At 36.2% G+C, this 18,125-nt stretch overlaps 1 protein-coding gene across 1 annotated transcript in view; it reads right to left on the bottom strand.

The window, feature by feature from the left end:
• Nadsyn (NAD synthetase) overlaps positions 1-18,125 on the bottom strand; it is a 396,250-nt gene that overhangs the window by 154,043 nt on the left and 224,082 nt on the right. Inside the window, exon 14 of the mRNA XM_090408625.1 lies at positions 3,388-3,523. Within this exon, the coding sequence (XP_090264751.1) occupies positions 3,388-3,523 (136 nt within the window). The remainder of the gene's footprint in view (positions 1-3,387; positions 3,524-18,125) is intronic.

Here is an 18,125-nt window from a genome sequence, read left to right as displayed (position 1 = left end):
TTTTATTCCCTTGAGATTTGCGAGTATAAGAATTTGTCAGCTGGGCTGGTTATCAACCATTCATAGCCCAGTCTGGTGATGTGGCTGCATCTTAGGGCCTCCAGACATGCCTGCTTTGGTCCAGGACTGTTTATTGGGTATTTGCAGCCAACCACCATTTCTAATGGCCATTCCCCTATTCACCACCTGGGGACTCGCTTTGTCGCAGTAGCTCTGTTTCAAGATCTTCACTCTTGGAGCTTGTTTTGATGCATAAATGCATTTATATTGTTAATTATTTCTTCTCCTGTTGTATGTTCTGGTAAGGGTTGGCAAAATAAAAGGTCGTCATGAAGGTTTTGATTTTTTTCGTACATAACAAACACTACAAGATTTCCAAAATTTGTAATGTCTGTGGATTTATTGACCTGCAATGCATAATAACGACTGTTACATATATCAGATAACAATGATTGTTTTATATTTTCAGCCATTTCAGTGATCCTTCAATGAACAGCACTATTTGAAAGGCAAATCTGATCAAAAGACCTTTTTGCATTATCTCCGATCATAATTTCTGCTGTTATTTTTGCAGCAGGCATGACCAAAGTTTCACCAACTGTTTCCGCTGCACCACTTTTTGCTATTAATAGCAATACGCTATATGAAGCTTCTAAAGCCTTCATATTTTCACCTCCTGACATGATCGACATAATTTTTTGAGATTCTTCTAAATTTTTTAGTTTATTTTGAAAAAATTCTACAGGTTGTCCTTGTAATCATTATGTTTCGATTCAAAATGGTGATTTAAATTAGATGGTTTCATGCTTTCATTTTTTAAAGTTTCACCACAAATGACACATAATGGAATAGGTTATTCTTCATTTCACATTTCAAGTAATTCATATCATACTTCTGAAGTTTTTTCATCGTCTTCCTAGTTGGTTCTTTACAAATGTCAGACGACACCTTTATCAATTTCATTTGATCCAGATACAATATCAATGTTTTCTTGTTCCTTACAGCTACTTGTATCTTCTATATTGCTCTCTTTTGTATGTTTTTTAAACCCAGTCTTTAACCAATGATCCACACTTTAAGAATCTGAAAACTAAAAAATTACTGTATTTACTCGAATATAACTCACAATTTTTTTCCCAAAATTTTTCTCAAAAAAATCATGGTGCGAGATAGCAGGGATTTTCGGAAACTAAAGTTTTCAGAAAAAAACTGAAAATGACTTACCATGAAGTTCCTATTAATTATTGCTACTTCTGGACTTGAGAGTGGTTTCCTTGTGTGCATCGTCAAAGTCATCTACCCAAATAGCGTCATCTTCTTTCCCATTATTTCAAGCAAAAATTACAAGTAATTTACAAGACTTGAGATATGTAATGAACAATCCAGTCCAGTAGAGATAGAATAGAGCAGCTATGAAGACATGCATATGATTGGTGCAGTATTAACAAAAGATCATGTGACCCAAAGACAAAAGCAAGCCAACAGTTGAGTTGAAATGCTAATTCTCTTCAAGTGAATTCCATAATATCTGAAACACACTCACTATATATTTCTTAGTTTTAACACATTCACGACGGTGCGGTGTCAAGCAAAACCAGATGTTGCTGGTGCAACATAGTTTTGCTCGAGTCTATACAGCAGTTTCTGTGGAAGTGGGACATGTAATTCATTAGTTAGTGCCGTTTTTATCCCAGTTGTCTGTAATTGCACTATTTGTTGAGAAATATATTACACAGCCTGCAAATGTCTCTGTACCTTATTCAGTGACATAATAAAACTACTTGTTTTTCTTGTGTCTGCAGTATAGTGGCCGTTGGGGAGGGTGTGTTGTTTACCACAGGGCACGAGTTACTATCGCCCCGATGTTAACATCAAAGCAGCAACTCATTTATATATACATTTAAAATAATTATTTTTTCTTAATAATGATTCCATGTGTTAATGATGCACAGCAGAAAATTGTCACGTGCCCCCTGAAGACCTTTCAAGTACCTCTGGGGGGTAAATATACCACACTTTGAGAAATACTGATCTAAATGATGTCTTTGAGACATCAAAAGACATCTAAGTTTGCAACTTTATTCCTTCATGAAAAGAGCTTCCTTCAAACACCAAGTTCCACATGATTGCCATCTTTCCTACTTCTGACAAACTGGACGCTCAATAGAAAAAAAAATACAAGAACATAATCATATATTTTCCACAATAAATCCAATAAGTCTGGATTAGCTCAAAACTGAATAGAGACAGACCACATCATTCTTTGGTCTGAAACGGGCCTTCTACATAGATGACGTTACGAATTTAAATGCTTATTTTAGGAGTGCATGGAGCCATGCTTCACTGCCCTAACTTGAATCTGAATGACTGCCTATGTTTATCAAAAATATGGGAAAGTTTGATTAGAATAACACATTCTCCTTTTTTTTTTTTTTTTAATCATTAATTTTTTTTTTTTTGAAATACTATTAAAACCAAGAATGGTATTTTATAAAGACATAAGGTCTTAAGAAACCAACTAGATACCACATCTATCTGATGATCTGTTGAGTATGATATTATAAGTTATATAATATATATGCAATTTATTTTTACACTATTATGATTAACCTTTTCTTCAGTTAAAGCATAGCATTATTGGCGATTTAACATCACGCGAAACAGAATAAATAGAAATTTATTCTATTTCGAATAAATCAAATGTTTGCATTCTACCTTGTAACAATGGTTTTTTGTAAGCCACTGACGATGGTCAGTTAATTTCAGATTGAAATATATGGCAATATATTTAATAAATAATACTTTTATATTGTGTTTTCGTGTATATATTGTATAGAATATTTAATTTATATTTAACTTTGCTATATTTAATTAACTTTGAGGTAATTCCATGTATTCCTCCCCTTTTCTATTCGTTCCTCCTACCCCAAATGGAAAAACATTTTTTAAATCTGCTATATCCATAAATCTACTTCTATATTATTTACATTTTGAATTTTTATTTTATTTCTTCTTTACTAAGTGCTGAGTCAATAATAAAGAAGAATTTCTTTGCAGACTGATGAAATTTCTACATTTTCTTGTGTCTTACTTCAAGAAAATGAAATGAAATGCCTATTATTTCATTTATAACATAGGAATTTTTTTTTAAAGCAGAACCACACCATTTGAAGAGAACTGCATACAATAGAAGAAAACTAATATTTTTATATATCAGTTTTTTTCCCATCATACAGCATTTTGTATGCATATTTAAAACCATGATATACTACTGTTAACTGAATATGCTTACAAAAATATTCTGAATAAAGCAAATAATACAAATTTGGCAAAAATGTAATGATGAACATTAAAGCATAAATTATCTTAAAATAAAATACAACAAACCTGCACATTCTGTAATGCTAAATTTTCTCTTGGACTACCACCGTATGCCTTGAATTTTGGTATAAATCCAGTAACTAAAATAAATACTGCTATTATAGCTTCAACTGCTTTGTCAATAGATATATTCATGTGATAACTAAAAACGAAAAGAAATTATTAGAAAAGTTTATTACTTGAAATTTAATATCTAATTAGCAAAATTAGTCTGTCATTGTATTACTTCACCATTGCTTTGTTAAAAATTTAAACTAATAATAAATCCCACTGCTTTTGATAAAATACAATAAACAATTTCCAACATAAACAGACTGCTGTCCTCAGGATAGTACTGTCACTTCCTGATTCCCTTGGAAATTTGAGTGAAAAATAAAAAAATATTTCGCAGAAAAGAAAAAAAAATTGATACGATATACGAGTGCTTTTTTATATCTGATCCACACATGAAAGGCCATAAGACCTACAAGTACATTAGTGCCGTGTGTGGCAAGAAGAATAAAGAAAGGAGGAATCTGTTCACATTTTGCTTAAACAGCTCAGTTCAGGATTGTAATCTTTGGAAGAAGGCATAGTGGGAGAGACTGTTCCAAAGGACAGAAATAGATGGGATGAAGGAGAAGGATGTGAAATTGGTTCAATAAGTTTCAAGATGGACTGTAAAGGGGTGTTGGTTAACAGTGGCTCTTGTTTTAATGCTTTTCAAGGAGAGTGGAGGAATAATAGTGGCCAATTCAGCAGAGCACTGTCCATGAAAGTAACTATAGAAGAGGCACAAGGCAAAAATTGAACATCTGTGTGAGAGAGAGATCATTAATTAGCCAGATTGTCTTCTTCTGGATAGAATCAAACAATCTTAGAGAGGATTTTGGTGCTCCACCCCAAATATGGGAGCAATATTCCATAGCTGGATGAATTTGGGCTTTGTATTAAGTTAGCAGGTGTGAAGTAGTGTCTAGTGTGAAAAAGTTCAAGTTTTTTGGTGGCTGCAGAAGCTATAGTTAAAATGTGGTTGTGCCAGGAAAGATCAAAGGTGCAGGTCAGTCTGAGTAGAGAAATCTGATTGTGTTCAGATATCTCAGTATTACTGAAGGTAAGGGAGGGGGGGAGGGGGGGGGAGGGATGCGAGTTCTTTCTTGTGAGAGATCAGACAGGACTGAGTTTTGGTGGCACTGAAGTATACAAGGTAGTCCTTGCCCCACAGGGATACAGCTAGGAGATCTGAGTTCAGGTCATGGTAGATCTTGAGGATTTTAATAGATCTTGAGCATTACAAGGTTTGTTGAAGGAAAAGGAGGAATGGAGAGTACTGTTAATGGAAAAGCTATTGATTGAACTGGAAGTAGATGGTGAAGAGAGTGGGTGAAAGAACAGAACACTGAGGTACTCCTGCACTGGTAGGGATATCTGAGGAAGAAGAGACCATCCACCATGACCCAAAGTGAGCGATCAGTTAGAAAGTTGGTGATCCAGTTGCAGAGTGTAGAAGGCAGACCATAGGATGACGGTTTGTTAAATAAGCCTTTGTGCCAAACCTGATCAAATGCCTTTGGAATGTCGAGGGCAACCACATGCGCATCTCCAAATTTCTCCATGGCTTGAGTCCAGAGGTGGGTGTTGAAGGCAAGAAGATCAGCTGTGGATCATGAGTGGTGGAATCCATATTCCTGATTAGTTGGTAGTTCAAGAGTTGACTGCTGATGACCAACATGAAGATAAATTTAGAGAGAACAGAAGTGAGAGCAATTGGGCGATAGTTTGTTGGTTGACTTCTATCACCTTTCTTTAGGATGGGCTGGATGTAGACCTGCTTCCATATTGTAAGGTATAATAAGTTTAGTTTAATCCTTTATCCAAGTGTGAGCAAACAAAGTTTGCACCTGAAAGTATCTTCAGGACTGGGGTAAGGTGGTACAACACCTGGACAACTCGTTGCAAAGGTGGAGCAAGATACCAACATTCCTGTCTCAGTACCTCCTATAATGCAAAACACATCTCCTTGCGGATATGTCTAATGTTATGCATTAAGGGAAGGGCCACTACCCAGACAAGTTTCGACCTTTATTGAGGTCTCTTCAGTGGGGTGGCACACCATTTGGCAACTCCTATAGGTAGAGATCCTGCGAATGCTTCTGCGTGGTATCTCAGCTTGGGCCTGGCTCCCACTGAAGAGACCTCAATAAAGGTCGAAACTTGTCTGGGTAGTGGCCCTTCCCTTAATGCATAACATTAGACATATCCGCAAGGAGATGTGTTTTGCATTACAGGAGGTACTGAGACAGGAATGTTGGTAGCTTGCTCCACCTTTGCAACGAGTTTCCCAGGTGTTGTACCACCTTACCCCAGTCCTGAAGATACTTTCAGGTGCAAACTTTGTTTGCTCACACTTGGATAAAGGATTAAACTAAACTTATTATACTCTAACCAAGTGAAAAATAAACTTTCAATATTGTAAGGTAGTTGCAGGTTGAATAGGATAGATTGAAGAGGCGATACAAGATAGGTATTAGTTTTGTGACACAATTTTTTAGCATGATAAGTGGGATACCATCAGGACCAGATGCCTTGTTTGTGTTCAGATTATTGAGGATTCTTCAGATTTCTTTTCATTAGAAGACTATGTGCAACATGAAGGGAGCCATTCTTGGTAGTGTGGAGGGAACATTGCACAGGTCATCAATGCAGGCATTTGAAGAGGAGAGTGATGCCAGTAATAAAACAGTTCTGCAGGCTAGCCACTGGATGGTACATGGGAAGGAAACCATTAATAACGAATCTGGCGGCTTCCCAATCAGCCAGTGTGAAATCCTGCAGCCACGTATTTTGTCAGTTCATGATTAGAAGGACTAAACCATCCTCACAGGAAACATCCTCTCAAAATGGGGGGGGGGGGGGGTTCCTGATCCCATGCAGTGATATTGGTATGTCATTGATGGTGTCACTCTCATTCTATTCAAAGTATGGCAGACAATTTAAAACTTAAGAATCCTGAATTGGTTGGATATTTTTTTTTATGTTGCATCCATACATGAGATGTTGATTTATCGATAAATAGTACATTAATATGCATTTGGCTAGCGAATTGGAAAAGGAGAAACTTATTTACATTTGTCCTTTCCATTAGTGCTACATTGTGATCGGCATTCATTTCAGACGAATTATGGAGACTACAACAGTGTTAGAAATAATTACTTTAATTTCCCGATGTTTCGACCTTCATATCAAGGTCATCATCTGGAGTATACACACATGTATATAGAGACAAGCTATATTACGTTAAAAACAGTATGCCAAAGAGACAATGATTTGATCAAACATTATTCTACTCGCCTAACCACAGTGAAAAATTACATCAAAGCTATGTACTATTTATAACATTATCAGAGAACAAATTCATATACATAGTTTTATTATAGCAACAGTGGTTTCCTAAGGATTCTAAAAGAAGGCACAGCCATGGGCTCACCATTATTCCCCCTCCCCACACCTGTTAACTTTGATATGGTAGATTTTGTTTGAGCAACGTGCTCTAGATTCCTTTACTTTAAAACCTAAAGTCTGGCTTAGATATATTGACGATGTTTTTGCTATCTGTTCCCATGGGTACCATGCTTTTGACACTTTCCTCAGCCACCTAAACAAACAATTCAAATGCATACAATTCACAACTGAGACTAAAAGTCAGAACACATTTCCTCTTTTAGAAACTTGTCACATGTCTTCCTTCTGGCAGTCTTTCCTTCACTGCTTACTAGAAGCCTATACATACTGGCCAACATACACACAAACTCCTACCAAAATCCAACACAAAAACCAGGAGTTATTAATACACTAAAAAACAAGGCTTTGAAGATTTGTTTCAACGAACAAGGCTTTGAAGATTTGTTTCAATGAACAAGCACTTAAAGATGAATTAAAAGTTATCAGCAATATCTTCCTAAAAAATGGCTGCAGTCAAAACACTACCAACAAAATTCTTCACAAGATCTCACTTAAAAACAAAAATAAACTAGATTAAAATAAACCTGTAACCATTCCATACATTAAAGGAATATCACACAAAATATAAACAGAATACTACAGTTACACAACCTTAATGCCACCTTTAAACCTCCTGCAAAATTAAAGAACTTATTCAACTCATCCAAGGATCCACTTCCTCCACTGACCCACCCTGGAATATATACCATATTCGTTGTACCTGTAATTTGCCCTATATAGGTGAAACAGGATGCACAATTCCTATTCGAAAAAAAGGAACATAAACAGCACATTAAATTTAATAACTATGAAAAGCTATATCCAGCTTTTCTGATCATGCTCTGAATACACTACATAGAATTGACTGGAAAGACACCAAAATGTGATTTAAGGAGGTCTGTGAAATTCTTATCAACCACCCTAATCTTAACAATAATGATGGTCTAAAACTCCCAAGAATATGGAAGGCACATATTCCACCCACATAACCTTTTCGTCCAAGAGTTAATTATACATAGGACTATAAGTAATTCAGAATCTTAACTCATGTTAGATTAGGACACCACTGTTGCCATAATAAAACTACATATATGAATTTGTTCTCTGATAATGTTATAAACAGTATACAGCTTTGATGTAGTTTTTTCCTCCACTAGAGGTCAGGCCAGTAGAATAATGTTTGATCAAATCATTGTCTCTTTGGCATACTGTTTTTAACGTAATATAGATTGTCTTTGTATATTTATGTGTATACTCAAGACGATGGCCTAATATGAAGGTCAAAACATCTGGAAATTAAAGTAATTATTTCTAACATGGGTAGCCTCCATAATTTGTCTGAAATGAATTATTTACCTTTGATTTGAAGGCCTGTATATTGTATTCCCTGGAAAACATGAAGGAGAGATTGTTCCACAACAAATAAGTAACAGGAATGAAGGAGTTAAGGAAACTTGTTTCTGTGGGCTGAACTGTGAAGGGATGTTTGGGTGACAACTGCACGTGCTGTAAGAAATTTAATAGAGAGTGCAGAAATAATTGATGCTAGTTCATTTGAACCTTTATCATGGAAATATTTATAGAAGATACAAATTGCAGAAACCAGATGTCTGTATGAAATGGGTGGAGTGAGTTGGTAAGATATGGGTTATTAATTAATCTGACTGTCCTTTTCTGTATTGAGTCAAGTATTTTAATGGAACTCTTATGGGCACTACCTGAAATGTGAGAGCAAAATTCATTGTTGGGAAGATTTGTGATTTGTATAAGGTTAACTGATAGTGACAACTGATAACACCTATATAAAGATCATCTCTTAGGAGATTTGCCTCTTTGCTTAAAAATAAAACTATTTCATAACTATATCAATAAGGGGAATGGATACACCTTGATACCTCTGAATTTTGCCAAGCATTTGGCAGGATTCCACATGCAAGATTGCTATGCTAACTCAAAGAGATGGGTATGCAAAATAGACATGAAAATATGGATTGGATAGTGGCTGACTAACAGGTGTCAGAAAGTGATGTATAAAAGTGGTGAATATAAGAGCAGTAGGGTGATCAGTAGTGGTCCAAGGGGTTCTGTACCCCAGCCATTGTTGTTTAACTAATGATACCAGGGATAGTCTAGAGGGTGATATCCAGTTACTTGCTGATAAGGAAGGTTGGCGGTGATAAGGGACACATGATGCAAAATCAGTGTAGAATGACTTGAAGAGATCAGCTGTGTGGGCAAGTGGTAACGAATATCAGTTGTCAAGTGAAAGGTTATGCATTTCAGACTGAGGACACTGAAGGCAGAATATTTAATTTATGAGAAATTGCTGCAAGTAGCCCATGAAGCTAGAGACCTGAGGATTATACTGGAAAGAGAGTTAAAGGGGAACACTGCTAAAGTGGTAAGGTCACTGCATCAGATAACGGCAATGTTGATAAGAACCGACTTGCAAGAAAAAGAAAATTTTTCTCATGCTTTAAGAAGTTTTGATAATACAACATTGGACTAATTTGTACACATAAATTAAAGATGCCAAGAAATTATTTTCTTGGTTTAATCCTTTATCCAAGTGTAAGCAAACAAAGTTTGTGCCTGAAGTAACTTCACGAATGGGCTACTCATTTATAGCGATTAATGATTTCACATCACTTACCTTAGTATCCCAAAATGGTATCCCATGAAGTTACTTGAGGCTCAAACTTTGTTTGCTTACACATGGATAGAGGATTAAACCAAGAATATAATTTCTTGGCATCTTGAATTTATAGCATAGACAAGTGGAAAAACTTCCAACATCTAATCTTAAAAGGTATCTGTGGCATGACTATAAATAATAAATTACACGATAACCACAATAATCAACTTTAATGAAATGAAAGTACAGATATTCCAACCTCTATCTCTCATTCAGAGTATTTTAGTAATAAGGTGCGACACCTTTTGGCTACTCGTATATGGAAATATGACTTGTGTATTTATTCAACCTTGGGATCACATTTGTGTCTGGCTTCAAGTGATGAGACCTTAATAAAGGTCAAAACTGGTGTGGGTGATGACCCTTCCAATAATACATAGGCATTATACATGCTCGTAAGGATATGTGCTTTGCATTATCGAATACTAAGGTAAGTGATGTGAAGTCATCAGCCTCTATATATGAGTAGCCAAGTCCTGAAGTTATTTCAGGTGCAAACTTTGTTTGCTTACACTTGGATAAAGGACTAAATCAAATGGGAAAATAGATGAAAAGATCCAGCAACGAAGACTATCAAGATAATAACTTGCCTAGGGAAATGTTCACATCAAAAGACTGAAGGAATGTGGTCTTCATGATTTGAGGAATAGATGCAGGAGTGGATATATGATAGAAGCATACAACTTAGTAAGAGAATCTTACATAAGAGTGTGTGTGCTTAGCAAACACGAGGTCCATGGCATGTGGTAGGGAATGGTTTATCATTAGTTGTTGTTGTGCATCTCTGTTTAAGGTGTTCAAGGACAGATATGATAGATATTTAGGTATATTTGTCTTTCCTCAACAAGTTCTTGGATTTCCTGAACGAGCTTGTTTAATAATAATAATATTGAACTATTTATTGTCCAGGGATAATTTCTAACCTCAGCATTCCAGGATAGACTTATGCAAGAACACTTTGGAATAGGCTAAGAAAACTGGTGAAGAAAAGCTGAGCATACACTGAATCAAGGAAGTCATGAACATTTTTTTTAAAAAATTTATGAAGAAAGAAACAGTCGAGATTTCATGTGAATATAATAGGAATCTCTAAGTTTTGTTGATCACAGGAATGCAAATGACAAGGTACAGTGGAATAAACAAAGAGTAATACATAGTTTATAACTAAATTGTAAATAAGCTGTTAGAATTAGAAAGGATATGCAAAAAAGATCGTTTGATGCTAATTCAGGTGTACAGCAAGGATGCAAGCTATCTTCATTGTTATTTATAATTTGTGGAGACCACATCTTTAAGGAAAGTGGCATTAAACCTGATTTTCAAATCATGGATATTAAGCTTAGCTCGCTTCTAAAGAAAAAACAAAACCTAAAGGGTTACAAGTCTCTGATTAGATTTCATTAATTTAAATAATTGTAGGACAAATTACATTCATAAAATAATAATAATAAAAAAAGACAAGCTATGAAATAGGGAGTAAAAGTATAAAAATAACAACATTATCATCAGTGAACTCGTAGAATAAGGTATGCATTTAAGCCTTTTAAGCAATTTTTAGTGAAGATAGCAAAATAATATGGAAATAGATAATAGAATAATTAAATAAGATATAGTGGAAAGCCAGCTGAATACAGAATAAGAGAGAGAGAGCGGTCAGCCTAAGATCAAACGAGTTAACATATGGATCAGAAAGCAAAGCCAGAAATAAAACAGTTGATCAAAGTCTGGCCAACCAGAAATACTGAATATTCTGAGAAAATAAATTTTTCCTGTCAAAATAGGGAGCAAAATAGAACATGGTAGCTGCATTTTTTTCAGTGAACTGAACACCTTTAGATATGTTTATTTTGTGGCTTCCACCCACAAAAGGTTTGTATGTGAATCTATAGTACATTCATACCACAGAGGTGGGTTAATTATTTTTTTCCTATATTTACTGTTTTTTTTTTAATTTTTTGGTATTTTTATTTATTTATTTATTTATTTATTTTTCCATCTGGTCTGGAAACCCTGCTCTAGAGACTAAACATGGAACTTTTTCAAGTCACTTCAGGCCTCAAAATAAGTAGGGTAGTGGTCTCACACAGAACAATGAAATTCATCTCCAACCTGAAGACATCCAGAAACATCCATGTCCAGGGTGGGATTTGAACCCAAGACCTGTTGGCTGAACCACTGGGCTAGCTTTTAGTGAAGATGACAAAATTATATGGAAGTAGATAATATGAGAAGTCAGCTAAATAGATTTAAATGGAATAAGAGAAAGTTGTTTAGCAGAGACAAAAATAAAAGTTCAAAGAAAGGCATTAATGGCAGAACCATATTAAAAATGACATTATAAAAAAAACTTGACATTATTCATATTACAGAATGTGTAAGCATAGCTGATCTAAGATGGCAGGATTATTTAAAGAAAAATTTATTATTATTAACACTGGACCTCCATGGAGTCAAAATACTCATTATGGAAGATCCCCATGGTCATATACAAAGTTCATCAAAACATCTCTTAAAGTTATTTGTCATTTCTGTATCATCATGTACTAGAGACCATTCTCAGAAGCTGAATAAAGACAGTTGGTCAGGGAAGTGAGAAATAGGCTCTTTGCACGAAGAGTGGCTGGTGAGTGTAGTGCATTTCCTGAGAGTATCTGCTGCTTCTGTACTTATCATGTGCTCTGAGGAAATGCATTCCACTCACCAACGACTCCGCATGCAGAGTTCCTACGCTAAGTGCCCTAACCACAGTGTCCTTATATAGCTTCAAGAGATGGTCTTTAGTTTTCCAGTCTACTTTCATTCTGTGAAAATATCCTTTATATTTAACTAGTAGCAATCCCCTTACCAATTTAACCCTGTGGAGGTCGCAGCTGATCTGACAGATACAAAAATATTCTTACACATATCCAGTGTATAGTTTGGAAGTCATGAGTAGTTGCTTATGCATATATTACGAGCAATATTCCACACTGTTTATGCAATCAGTTTTGGTTTAACGTGTTATGTAAAGGTGTGTGATATTTCATAGTAAATTCTATCTGAGAGATGCTGAGACCCCCCCCCCCAATGTCAGTATAGTATTGGTTTAGTTGTTATTTTTTTCTTTGTTTCTTTGTCCAATAATTTCTAGATTGCAACTGAAAATAAATAAACCATCATGTATTATATTTGCAGTGTTTTTCTTTTTTTTTTTTTAAGTTTTATCACATTTTAGCACATACTAGTACTGAATGCATCTCTCAGATACACGTGACCTACGCTGTAATTTTTTCGACTGAGACCTCCGCAGGGTTAAATGTCTCCATCTTATCACCTCCAATTCCTGAAGTTCTACAAATGGCATTCCCTCAGTATGTTTTCATTTCATGCTCAGTACTTCAGCAACCTGAGACAGTCTCTAATATATTCTCATCACTTGAAAACCAGGTGAAAAGATCTGCACACAAACACAGGCATGCACACTGCAACCAAATGTGGCCTGACTGAGGAACGATGGAAACATATGCTCTTTACTTCTGCATGTCACACCTACTCATCATTAGCATAATCCATTGTGTTTGTAATATCAACATTTATACCAATGTGACTCCTTAACTACAGATTCTGTTTACTCCAGATCCAACATTTCATTCACCCCATCAAAATGACCTAACTAACTGTATTCACTAAATCCATCATTGCTAACAAATTTGAAACCTTACACTTTGCAATACTGAACTAGAGCCTGATTAGTTCCAATTTATTAAGAAAATTACATCATCAAATTCCTGACATATACCGTATTTTTCCATGTATAAGACGATACTTTTTTCTAAAATTTTTAGACAAAAACTGGGGGTCGTCTTATAGACAGGGTATAACTGGTTGAGATATCCGTGGTTGCAGTGGCAAAACTGCCAGTGTAGATAGTTATTAATTATTTAATTTGTAATGTCGATTTGCACCATTTGTAATTGTCTTTGTTTTCTAGTTACTCTTATCTTTAATGAATATCCCTCCCTCCACATTGATATCTGTGTCTACTTGAGCTTATGTTAAATTCCTTCAGAGACAGTAACCTCTATCTTTGCCTAAAATGTTCTAATCTTAAAACTCATGTCTGATACTATATAACTTGACCTTAGCCCACTAGTAATCCGCTTAATTTACCCCCCCCCCCACCAACATCGTAAGGTATACCCTTATACGTGCTACTGTCATAAAATAAGGAAAAAACCTCTAGTTAAGGGAAATCCTCAATTTAGATTGCTATTGCTCATGTTTAATAGTCCTTGAAAATTTTATATTAGTTAATGATTGTGCCAACAAGGACTATTTAATTTTTTTTTTTCTTTACAAACATGAGAAATTTTCTGCTAAGCACATATAATAACCCCTTGTTCATTAATCTCAAGCAACTCTGAATTGTACAGTCGTGGCAGTTACTTTACCTTGGTCACATAGGTGCACTGTCTCACATAGTTTTTGTGAGACAGTGCACTGGTTAACAAAGATCAGGCAAGCTATTTACAAAACAAAACGTGTTTATTTTAACTAAGACAAATATTTTACAAACAGCAATGGACATATCACGTGCTGCTTGAATCACAATTTATGAAGTAAAGCTAATCACTTGAGACATTAAACAAAGAAATCTCAAACTCAACTTATTTATCACATGAAAGATCCATCGCCCATAAAGCCTTGCATTCAATTTTATGAAAATTAAGATAGATTATATGTAATACTTTCTATGTGTTAGTTAACAAAAGCAATATACAAACTTATACCATTCATTTATGCACATACAGACTAACGCTAGACTCTCTAACTTCTTTGTTACATACTACAATTGATTAAACAGGACCAGCATTGATTATCTACACAAACAATCTTGGACAGTAATATGAAGCAATCTACTTACTAGATCTCAGTATTTTGTAAAGTCCTAGGGTTTTCGAGAGGTATGAGCGAGTTCTGCTAGTTCCTTCCTTATTCTTGTGAAACGGCTGTGATCGGGTACTATTCGACAGTTGTTGTCTTGCAAGTTCTCTCCCTTGGAAAAGTAATATAGTTCTTTGGCGATGTTAGGAACTGCTCCGGTTTCAGCATATCAGCATACATGTGGGTGGGTACTTTCGTTGAAGGACATCTCGGAAGGTTCTTTTGAATAAGGCCTCTATTGACTCTCCCCTTGCACTGGGGTTACCTACCAGCGAACTTCAAAAGATATCCCGGGCAACTCCTCGAGGGACTCCCTACTCTTCTACTCGCAAGACTCCAGAAAAATTTGAAAAAAAAAAAATCCTTTGCCTACCAATCACGGCTTTTAATATCATTTGATGTCCCTTGTTTTACAATCCAAACTTCCAGGATTTTCTGGAAGCACCCTGACATCACCTACTCTTACTTTAAGTCCTGGCAGCAAAGCTCCTATATTTCAGTGACCTCAGAGATTATTGTTCACCTCCAGCTCACTAATATAATGCTGTCTAATCCTTTTAGTTACATATACTTGTAGTTTTACATTCAGTTAGTGTCACAATATAATACAAAGTTTAATATATTAAAGCAGGTTATATACACTTCTAATTTTATATATTTTATGACCTATGTAAAATCAATATAGATGAAAAACAATTTTCTTTATTTCACCATAAGAGATTTTATACTGGTACCTTGTCTCCGAGAACAGGCTTCTGCCAATCACTATCCTTTGTTAACTCTGTCGATTGATGTCATTAACAGCTGATCCTGAATAAACCAATTAGAACTCTGAATGCATTCATACGTCTGAAACTCGTTGGCGAGGTAAGTTAATGCATTAGCATTTTGAGCACTAGCCCATAAAAATGTCCAAAAATAAAAAAAACGATTGTCATATTCTTCAAAATTCAAGTTAAAAGTCATCAATTACGCAAAAGAACATGGAAATAAAGCTTCAGAGAGACAGTCTGGACCTCCTCTCACTGAGTGTATGATTAGACAGCGGAGAAAACAGGAAGAACAACTACTCAAGATGTCAAAAAGGAAGAGAGCCTTAAGAGGAAAACCAGCAAAATGGCCAAAGTTGGAGCAGATGCTTAAGACTTGGATTATGGAGCAGTGCCAGAGTATGATATGTGTGTCAACCAAGCTTATTCAATATGAGGCAAAAAGATTTGCAAGAGAAATGAACATTATTGATTTCACAAGAAAGGCAAAATGGTGCTTTAACTTCATGAGGAGAGAAGGGTTGGTGATGAGAACACAAACCAAGTTAGCAAAGAAAATGCCATCAGCTTATGAGGATAAAATCCAACAGTTTTACTCCTTTGTCAAAAAAACTTCGGAAAAAATATGCTTTTGAACCAAGTGAGATTGCAAACATGGATAAGGTGCCTCTCAATTTTGATGTGCCTTCCAACAGAACTGTTAAATATGAAAGGGGGAAAACAGTGGCAATCAAAACAAGTGGTCATGAAAAGACACACTATACTGCCGTCCTTTCATGCTGTGCAGATGGTACCAAACTGCCTCCCATGTTCATTTTTAAGAGGAAAACGTATCCTAAAGTGAGCATACCACCTGGTATTCTTGTCCAAGTTCATAAAAAAAATGTTGGATGAATGAAGAGATAATGGCTATTTGGTTTGCAAAGATTTGATCCAAAAGACCTGGAGGGCTCTTGAAGATGCCAGCTCTGCTCGTGTTTGGTCAGTTCCTAGCATATTTAACAAAAAAGAAAAAAAAAAAAAGGGTTGCAGCGGATTTACGAACACAGCTAGCAGTTATTTCTGGTGGACTTACAGGTCAGCTACAGCCACTAGATATTTCTATCAACAAGCCCTTCAAAGCTCTGATGAAAGAAGAATGGAATAAATGGATGCAAAAAGCAGATAATAACTCGACACCGACAGGAAGAGTGAAAAAAACCAACAATTACTGAGGTATGCAAATATGAGCTAAACTCATGGAATGGAGTCAAGCAAGAGGTGTTTGTAAAGTTCTTCAAGAAATGAGGAATCAGCAATTCCATGGATGGAACTGAGGATTATCTCATATATATATATATATATATAGAGAGAGAGAGAGAGAGAGAGAGACAGTGACTCAGATTTTTATTTTTATTTTTATTTTTTTTTTTTGTGCTGGGCCCATATACAGGAGGTTGGCTGGTCAATCTATAGTACGTTAGTACCGTATATGGGTGATGGGTTGTGAAAGAAGAAACTTGTTTACATTTGATTTGAACGCCTGTATATTGTATTCCTTGGGAAATACGTCAGGGGGAAGACTGTTCCACAGTACTGCAGTAGCAGGGATGAATGAGGAGGAGAAGAAACTTGTTCTGTGGGTTTTGGGGTGTACTGTAAAAGGATGTGGGCGGCAGCTGTACGTGTTCCAATGGGCTTAGTGCAGGGTGGGAGAATTATTGATGCTGTTTCAGATGAACCTTTCCTGTGAAAATATTTATAGAATATACAGATTGCAGAGACCAAGCATCTATGTGAAAGTGGGAGGAGCGAGTTGGTGAGGGATGGGTCCTTTATTAGTCTAACTGCTCTCCTCTGTATTGAGTCAAGCATTTTGAGGGAGCTATTTCGAGCCCCACTCCAGATGTGAGAGCAGTATTCGAGAGCTGGGCGGATTTGTGAATTGTATAGTGTTAACAGCTGTTTAGAGGTGAAGTAGAGTCTTGAGCGAAAGAGAAAACCTAGTTTTTTTTGGAAGCTGAGAATGCAATGGTTGTGATGTGTTTATGTCAGGAGAGGCTTGATGTCAAGGTAATTCTGAGAAGAGAAATTTTGTCTTGTCTGTGAATTTGCGTGTTATCGAAAACAATGCTGGGGGAAAATGGTTCTTTTTTTGTGAGAAATAAGACAGAACTGGGTTTTACTAGCGGTGAAGTTGACAAGGTTGTCTGAGCCCCATCGGAGGATGGCTTGGAGGTCGGAATTAAGGACAGTGGTGGTTGATGTTCTGTGGGTTGAAGTGAGTTGTGTAGGGTAGGGTTTGTCAAATGAAAGGGAGGAATGTAGTGTGCTGTCATCTGCAAAACTGTGTATTGGGTTAGAGGTCAACTGAAGTAGGTCATGGATATATAGAAGGAAGAGGGTCAGTGAGAGAACTGATCCTCGAGGGATCCCGGCATTAGTTGGATGGTGAGAGGATAGGGAGATGTCTACCATCACACACAGGGTGCGTCCAGACAGGAAGGTGGCAATCCATCTGCAGAGGTTCTGAGGCAGTACAAATGATGGGAGTTTGCTTAGTAAGCCTTTGTGCCAGACTCGGTCAAAGGCTTTGGAGATATTGAGTGCAACTACTTGGGATTCGCAGAATTTCTCCATTGTGTTTGTCCAGTGATGGGTGATGTATGAGAGTAGATCTCCTGTTGAACGGCTTTGGAGGAATCTGCACTGGTGGTTACTTAATAGCCTGGTACCTTCAAGGTAGATTAGGAGTTGAGAGTTGATGATTTTCTCCATTACTTTAGAGAGAACTGAAGTGAGTGAGATAGAGCAGTAGTTAGATGGCAGTGATTTTTCACCCTTTTTAGGAATGGGTTGAATATAGGCCAGTTTCCAGGTTTTGGGATATATACCAG

The sequence above is a fragment of the Typopeltis vanoorti genome, chromosome 18 (assembly GCF_054136105.1).
Source record: "Typopeltis vanoorti isolate ZY-2024b chromosome 18, IOZ_Tvanoo_1.0, whole genome shotgun sequence".
Taxonomy (NCBI): Eukaryota; Metazoa; Arthropoda; class Arachnida; order Uropygi; family Thelyphonidae; genus Typopeltis; species Typopeltis vanoorti.
This window is presented reverse-complemented; position numbering and strand designations above follow the sequence as displayed.